The sequence below is a fragment of the Drosophila simulans genome, chromosome X (assembly GCF_016746395.2).
Source record: "Drosophila simulans strain w501 chromosome X, Prin_Dsim_3.1, whole genome shotgun sequence".
In the NCBI taxonomy this organism is placed as follows: domain Eukaryota; kingdom Metazoa; phylum Arthropoda; class Insecta; order Diptera; family Drosophilidae; genus Drosophila; species Drosophila simulans.
The window spans coordinates 17,757,227-17,766,383 of NC_052525.2; the positions used below are offsets into that span (position 1 = coordinate 17,757,227).

Consider the following 9,157-nt stretch of genomic DNA (forward strand, 5'->3'; position numbering starts at 1 on the left):
TCTGAGCTGTTTCTGTTTTTTATCGCTCAGCTGTGCTGTTTTATGGCTTTCTCGCGTTGTTTTTGGCACTCGGCGAATGTTTTGAGCGCTTTTCTTGCGATTGCACACTCATGACAGCCGAGAGAGCCTCTCGCTGTCTCTCTTCCGCTTCTTTGGCGATTCGAGCGGAGCGGACATGACCGGCGGACTGGGCGTCCGCCTCCTCATTAGTATGCTCATAGTAACTGAGGAGTTCAGTCAGTCTCCGCCGGACCCAAAAACAAAAAAACACAACACATATATACACACATAACACTGCACGCGAAAAGGCGAAAAAAAGTGAAGAAACGCTACTGCAAAAATTGTACAAAAAACAAGGCAAAGACGGCGAGAAAGCCACTCCAATCCAATCCACTCGACAACACTCCAATCCACGCTCTCCAGCGGCGAGAAATCGACAGCGCTGTTGACTTCGACTCCGATCGAATCGGAATCAAATCATAGCAGACAGTCGAAGGCAGCGCGTCGACACTTAACGCGATAGTTCCTCCAGCCGCGATACAAAGATACAAAGATACGCAGCCAAATTCAACAAATTCGCCAAACTCGACAAATTCGCCAAATTCGACAAATCGCGATCGCTATAATTATTAGTTAGTTTTTTTCCGTTTTTTTTTCCGTTGCATTCTGGAAGCTTCTTTCCGGCAAATACACACAAAGAAAAGACTAACTGCGTTACAAAAGCAAAGTGCGTGTCAACCAAGTACGAATTTTTGTGCGGAATTCCCAGCCAACGATTTTTATGTAAATGGTAAGTACAAGTAACTACCTTAGGCTTATTTTTCGGGCATTTTATATATGTCGTTTTCTGCTGTCGATAAGAGCGGAGAATTCACCTGTGCGTGCTCGGTTTGTTGATAGGTACAGGTGTCTGGCGCTCGACACTTCTGAACCGAAGAGTTCTTGCCCAGAGCTGCACTGGTCAGCGATGGCTGAGGTGTCACGTACCCCACACATGATGTAATTGGCCCCAAGGAGGAGAAGTGATGGGCTTAGGGATCGGATTGGGATTGGCATGGGATTGGGGATGGGATTGAGGATGGGATTGAGGATGGGATTGGGGATGGGATTGAGGATGGGATTGGGGATGGGATTGAGGATGGGGATAGGGCTTACAGCCGAAAGGGACCATCTCCAGCCTCTCATGGGGAAACTCATTCATGAATCACTGGCACTGTTTGGTGACAGGCATTGAAAGCAAGTTATAAATTCATGATGCACAGAATGCTCATTTTTCCACATGTGAATCATAGCATTCTAAAATTATTTCACTTATGAAAAACGTAAGTTATTTGAAAACCTATGGATGGTTATTTTCGGATGGGTATGACTAATCGATGACTTGCATTTATTTGCTATTACTATTCTAACTTATTGGGCACTTATTGTTCCATTTAACCACACAACTTGTGCAACTAACTTAATAGTTATTGCAACTATAAAAAAAAAAGTGTCTCTGTTTTGCCCAACTACCTTTCATCGTCCGTTGTCAAAAATCAAAAAGAAAATAATGGCCCAAAGAGCAAAACATGTGAAATTAATTTACACGTTCCGTGCGGCGGGGGTGGTGGTGCCAGTGGGGCTGGTTGGACTGGTGGTGCTGCTGGTGCTGGTGGTTGGCAGGAATTGAAGATTGGATGCGTCAGCGGTTGTCGCTACAAGCACTAGCGATTCGGCACAGACAGGTGGACAAGGTCCGGGCCAAGGGACCGCGATAAAGAGCCGGAGAGCGAGAAAGCACGGCAAAATGAATTTCACAAATGTGAGCAAGAAGCCAAGTTCGTTGACCATGCTGCTCGATGTGGAGGCGCGTGGAGCGGTTGGAGCTTACCCCACCAGGCGATGTGAGACAGCACCGCCTGTGCACCACTATCACCACTACCTTCGCCAGTCGACCTCCAGCCGACGCGACACACGATGATTCAGCCAGAAAGTGTGGCCAAATAAAGAATTTTATTTTTAATTTTAAATAATTATGTCAGTCAGATAAAGACGGCAATAGCAATAGCTGTAGCTAAAGCGCAAACGATAACAATAACAAATCGCGCATGCTTCGGGCCCCCAAACAATTGCGATTATATTTCAATGTGTGCGTGTGTGCGCAAAAGTGTGTCCAGCGGGAATCCCCAAGCAGCAAACAATCATCATAATTCGCCCACTCAGGCACTCACACACGCACACACACACAGCCGCACAATCGCACCACAATCACACATACGGACCATCACGTGTGCGAATTTTGGTTTATATTTGGCAAAAGTTGGCCAAGATAATATATAACCAGTCGGTTCAGTTCAGTTGTCCGCGCTGCGTCCGTTAGTCTTGACTTATGGTAATTGCTCCCTCGACGGGGAATACATTTGGCCAACCGAACCCTCTTTTCGGCCAAAGTTTGCGTATGTAAATAACTGAAAATCGACCATACGTATTTGATTTTTTTCTTTAAACTAATAATAGTATAACCTGTTGCTAGACTTTTCTCATGCTAAACACCGACGACGACGTCTGACGAAGATGTGACGTCAAGAAGCCGGGTGAAACTCGGTTCATTATGGGTGGGAAAAAAATGAAATGGTGTTGTCTTAAGGGCTTTGCATGTTTGTATACATTTTTTTAACTTATTTCGGAACTTTTCCAATCCACAGACGACAGCTGACCGCCCGCTCGACGTCAGCAGGAGCAGCGGAAGCGGTAGCAGGAGCGGCAACAAAACGGCCAGGACCAGGAACCCAGTGGAACCGCAGCCGCAACCGCCGTTCGTGGATCGACGTCGTCTGAACAGGAACTGGTCGCTGATCTTACTCGCCATGGCCATGTCCCAGTTTGCCCTCTCCGGCGGCGGTTGTGGCGTCTCAGCGGCGCCCAGTCAGCTGGCAACCGCGCCCACTGCCAGTCCCCCCAGTCCTCCCAATCCCTTCCATCCCCTGAAGCACCTACAGAAGCGTTCCAGAGCGGCCAACTTCCGGCTGACCTTCCAGCAGAAGCTGAATGCCAGCAGTACGCATCTGGACTGGGAGAACACCTGCAATCTGAAGCCCACGGGCCTGAACGAAACCCACAGCAAGGCGAAACGCTGCAAGAAACGCCAAAGGGTAAGTTTCAAGCGAAAGTTAGCTCTTAGCTATTATTTAATAGTACAATTAATTAGCACAACCAATTAACACTATGCTCTATATATATGTATTTGTATATATTTCAGATCCTGCAGAATCTACAGAACCAAACGGGCCGCGAGCTGCGGGGCATCCAGGCCGAGGACAAGGCCAGGGACACCACCAATGCGGACAAGCTGGCCACAGTGAACACCAAGACCCTGGACATCGTCGAGAAGAACAAGTGGCGATTCTACAAGGGAAACTACAGATTCCTGCCCCGTCTGAATCTCACTAGCAAGCAGGTGAGTGCCATTAGCATAACATATGTATGCATAGATTGTCATGTGAAGAACTACTGGATCATTTACAAACATCAAACACTCGCGGGGGGTTCTTCTGTTGCCAGGGAGCTTGAGGTGATAAAAAAGAGGGTCACGTGAGGCGTTCGCCCCGTTCACCTGCGTAGGTGCAAACAGGCCGTCACAAGCTAATGGCGAGTGGAGCGGTCATATGAGTCCGAATCCGGGGGAATCGTGCCGCCAGCCGCGAGAGTTGTTGCCATAGTTTGTCTACGTGATTAAGGGAATTTATAAAACCATAAAGGGGGATGCAGGAAACTAAGGAAGTAAAGATAGATATATGTATATAGTTCATATGTGCTAGCTCAACGAGTTCAACTTGATGATTGAGTTGTTTTGACAAAACTTCCATCAGCTTGAGCACTGCATACCCACCCCGACTTGCGTTGAGCACTTATGTGCCGCCAACTTTTCGATCGCACCTCGTTCGATTCGTGAGCATTAGCCGGCATTTCGGGACGCCCCATTAACCGTCGATTTGCATTGGCAGCAAACAACAACAGCACGAGGGAAAACATTAGCAATCGATGCCATAACCACATTAAGATTAAGAGCAAATTGACGGCGCGCGCGCTTTTTTTCGAGTATTGTTTATATAGATCCATCGCGATCCCCCCCAAACCGGCCTTGATCCAGCGATCACGTTTTATGGCCAACCCGTAGATTGGATCGATCCGAATTGAGGCTGAAGCTGAAGCTGAAGCTGAAGCAGTAGCTGTATCTGAAACTGAAAACGAAGTTCAATCCGAATCTCAATTTGTATCTGAAGTGGATAATTCGTTGGATAAACAAAATAAAATCAAGCGGCACATTTTATTTACACTTTTGACAAGTAAACAACAACAAACAGAAGCTAATCAAATTTCGAATTGGATTCGCCACGGACATCTGAATTATGGCGAGAGGAAAATTATGGGGCTTTTCAATTTCGAGACCCTCGAGTTGCGGACAGTTTGATGTAAATAGAGTGGAACCGTTTAGTAATGCCAAATTGTCGGGGTCTGGGAATTCGGAAATATTTTCGCCCTGACACGGGGAAATGAGCAAGCCCAGCTGAGGAAAAACCCGGGGTGACCGATAAGCCGGTGAATAATGGAAGTAAAATTAGGTGGGTAATGGGGAGTGTATATATCATAGAATGTGGGTTCTGGAATGTGGGTGGCGGTATTTGTGAAATGATTGACTTGGGGTACAAGTCGATACGTGACCACATATGACAAACGCCGGGCACGAGGAAGGGTCTAGTCCACATTTCAGTGAGGAGAAGGTCGTTCCGTGAATCGATCGAGATCGGTTTGGTTGCCCCAACGTGCTAATTCCTTGGTGTCCGGGAAAGTTTCGTATAGGACAGTAATATCTGCAGATAACCAGATGAGTGTAGTTCACTTGGCGTGGCCATAAACAGATACTTTTATGAGATCGCAGGTGCGGCGAAAAATCTCAAGCGTGGTCAAGATCCGCGGAAAGTGCCGACTCACTTCGAGTCAGCCAAAAGTCGCGATCAGAGTGCAGGTGGATCTCAAAGGTCGCCACCCCCTGGGAATTTGGTTTTTATTTTTTTAATTACCCAGAACGGCTAAACTTAGCCAGTCCCATCATAGTCACCATTCCATTTCATCCATTCGTTCACTCAGCCAGCGCGATTCACTCAATCGTCTATTCAGGGCGATGAGCAAAGTTTGGCTTTCGCTGAAATTTCTCAATTGTCGTCATAGTTGGGGAAAAGTACCTGGGCCCCGCGGACCACACTGCGAGAAAAAGGGGGTAACTACAGAACGTGGTTCCTCATAGCAATTGACTGCTTTGGCTGCTTATGAGTTCCCCTTCAATAGATACCTTTGATCACAATACTCGATTCGACCAGTCGAGCTACCTTTTCTCACTCTGCACCAAGCTCGGAACTTGCCGCTCGGGATGTGTGTCAATATTTGGCCAATATCGGCTACGTCAATGCCAATTGTGCCAACTAATTGTTGACATCCCCGGAACAGAGCGAAACGGAACCCAGATCGGAACCCGATCCGACGACGAAGTGCCAAGCGGGACTGAAAGAAGATCTCTATATTTAGATAGATCGCTTCGGTACCGAGAATCGACGGCCTTTTGACGTCACAGCAATGTATTCGCACATACTCACCAAAAAAAAAAAAAAGAAAACAACCAATTCGCTGATACCGCAGCGGATCGGTTCGGAAGAAGGAATGAGCTTAACGATAATATGTTTGAGTAGTTCACAACGCTCGTTTATTGTGAATGACACACACACGCTGTTTGCCTTGCGATGCGGTCGGTGGTGGGGGACATGGGGCGCCGGGGCGTATACGCGATATGTGATTCATATGAAACAGAGCCGTGGATTCCCCCGAAACTCCAGCGAGAGCGAGCGGAAGAGGAAGAGGGTGAGCGACAAGCGGCGAGCGCGGCATGAATGAAACGAAGAGCCAACGACGACGTCACGAGCGGCCAGCCGAAGCGCAGCCGAGAACTCAAAAAACAGTTACGAGAGAGCGACGAGCGTTCGGCTCGATTTTCACTTTCAGCCGCTGGCCAGATAAGTTTCATGCCGAATGGAGGGAGGGGGGGGGGGGGGGGCGAAGGGGCTGGAGCGCAGTCAGTGCGCGGGTTCAGTCAACCCAAAAAAATCGAACTATATGATTGACTATATACACCATATATGCGATATGGATATCGCAATTTCAAGGTTCCCTAATACTTTAAATTTACAATTCCCATTTGGGATTTTTATTGCCAGCGAGAGCATTAAATCATAAAAAGGTTTATTCAATAAAGATACCCAAGAACTTCACTCATGGCGATACAATCAATTAAGGCGTTAAATGCTTAAGAATAACTTACTTTGCCATATAATTATTATATTTTCGATTCTATGCTGATCTTCAATACGGGGTGGAATAACTATGGTGATTAAGCTGGGATATATAATTAGTCTACAAGTTAATGGTCAGTTGATGACTTGTTCGGTTCGTGAATAAGGGAATAAATAAGTCTTATAAGTAATTTTTATTTCCTGAGACTCAGACTTGTATAAATAAAACACTCAACTTAATCTAAAAATAATGAAATGGGTGTAAATATGAATCCATAGAAATTCAATCTTATCAACAGAGAACCGCTCGTTGCACATTAAAGTTATCAATTACTCATGATCATATTCATAGTATTTATATTTCTTGACAAAGCAGCTTAACTAACCCGCTTCCAATCTTTTCCCCTGCCCATTCCAGTTGAATCTTCGCCACGCCCATCGCGACCTGCAGATTTACGTGGGCGCCTTCACGTACATGCGCAACATCAAGCTACACTGGGACCTGGCCAATCTGCAGGCGAAGAGCGTGCTCTCCGACGAGCTGGGAAGGATGCGGAAGTCCGCCCGCGAGGTGCTCTGCAGCGTGGAGGAGGCCATCAACCTGACCAACCTGCTGTACACACCCAACAGGCCGCGGGCGCCGCAGCCGAGGGGCCAGAAGAAGCGTCGCCAGGCCCAGCCGGTGGTCACCTACAAGATCCTGCCGCGCAAGCTGATGGAGAAGCGTCTGCAGCAGTTCAACTCGACGCTGGTGCCTCTCGTGGAGCTGCACCAGCAGGCGACCTTGGCCGCCCGCGGGGAGGATGTGCCACCACCGCCCGACGACCTGATGGTCCTGGAGCAGCACGCCCTCTTCACCAAACTGAAGTTTGTGCAGTATCTCAAGAGTATCCGCAAGATACTCGCGAACCAGCGGAAGAGTCTGTGCAAGGCGCCGAAGGCGATCCAGTCGAAACTCTAGAGGAGAGCAGAGAGTAGAAAGTAGAAAGTAGCTATTGCCAAGAGCTCAGAACCGGCGAAACCTCCATTCCACACAACGAGGCTCATTCCATGAAGACATCCTTAATTTATTAAACATCCTATATTTATTACTCACGCCACGCCACACCAGTCACGAATCACGAGGAATCCCCGACAATCGCAAGGCTATGAAAAACCGAATAAGTAATGTGAACAATCCACCACAGAAGTGAATTTGAGATATCCAAACACGATAGTAATGTTTCTCCGACAACTTCCTTTTTTTTTTGATAGCTTTAAGTACCATTGTATTATTTATTATTGCAACTCGCCAACAATCTGCCGCACATTCCGCTAGATACTAAGTATACTAGATATACTTTGCCTTGTATTACGATGCTGTGATAGTAGATGATTAAAGTAAACACAACGCTCCGCGACGGCCACAAGCTATATGTCTCCCCCGACTATATTTACACACGGATATATGTACGATTTACTCCTCTATGTAACTTAGCTTTGATTAGGAATTAACATTTTAGACATCAAATACAAACACAAATATACAAATATACAAATACAAACCGTTGAAAGTACAAATGCATCGCGAGTTTATCTGCGGATTGGGTGGTCCTCTGCTGGCGCCATATCAATTACACTCATGCGGGGGGAGTACACGAGATACATTCCCACCGAAATTGCGCATACGCACCGTGCTGGATGAGAGGTAAGAGAGACATAAAAGTGTCCAAACAATTCCCCTTTACGATCGTCGCCGTGGCTTTAATTGCAGCAGAATTACGCGGCATTTATAGACTTGTTCAAATATTTTATGAGCCATATAATAATTCTCTCCCCTGGGTTTTGGGTTTTGGGCTTGGGCCCGGGTCGGGATCGGGATCGGAATCGGAATCGAGGTCGTAGTCGGAGTCGGGGTCACCTTTGTCCCTTTTTGTCAGCTGCACACAAAACACCAGCGATTTAACGACAAGAAATGTTTGTCGCCGCTCTTGATTCACCATTCTCCATTCTCCGTTCCCGAATCTCCCTCCTCGGCTCTTCCTTTCACAGATCTCCAATTCTCCCGGCCTTATCGCTGGGCCGGAATCTACGCGCGCACCTTCACTGAGCCCTGGATTTTTGATGTTCTCCTCTGCGGTTTGCCGGAGTACCCGAATCGGGTTTATCGCACACAATCAGCAATTGTCATTAATTTCGGACTCGGTGTACGTGCTCCGATTTGTCTGCCCAGCACAGCTCCTCCATCTCCACCTCCATCTCCATCTGTGACTCCTACTCCGACTCCTTCTCGGTGACTGATTCAACAATTTAATATGCCAAAGATAGAGCGACAGAGAGGGATGCATTCCCATTCTCCATCGCCATCTCCATCTCTGTCTGCGTCTCCAGTAAAGATGGTTATCGGTCTGATTTTATTGTGTGCTCTCCCTGCGGCAGCCTCTCCGTCGTCCGCTGATCTGGCGAAGATCTGTGGCCAGTGATCTTGGCCAGGTCCGAGATCCATCCGAATGAGGCGCACATGCAACTATGCGATCCCATTCATGGCCATCCGCCGATAGCTCCCTCTCCCTCTGGCTGCTTTGCATGCAGGCTGCGTCAACCCTTTTGTCCCTTTCAGGTGCACGTAGCGCACATCTATCTTCAGTTTTGATAGGTTTTTATTGGCCTGACCTTTATTAAATTGAAAATTATGTCTTTCTATGAGAAATGTTGAAATGCCTTCACCCCTCTCACTCGATCTGTGTCTCTCTCTCTCTCTCTTTTGCGCCCTCTCTTTCCCTCTCCGGAAACCCCTTGATTTTCGGGGCATATGCGTTATCGTGCGGATTGTGGGAACAAAGGTATCTAGGGTTGAG

The 9,157-nt window shown here is 47.3% G+C and overlaps 1 protein-coding gene across 1 annotated transcript; it reads left to right on the forward strand.

The window, feature by feature from the left end:
- Positions 1-31: 31 nt before the first annotated feature.
- LOC27206812 lies at positions 32-7,886 on the forward strand. The gene is made up of 4 exons (XM_039297274.2): positions 32-790; positions 2,685-3,131; positions 3,239-3,436; positions 6,739-7,886. Exons 1-4 carry the CDS (start codon positions 788-790, stop codon positions 7,279-7,281), a joined length of 1,191 nt encoding a protein of 396 aa, XP_039153208.1. The 5' UTR covers positions 32-787; the 3' UTR covers positions 7,282-7,886.
- The last annotated feature ends 1,271 nt before the right edge of the window (positions 7,887-9,157 follow it).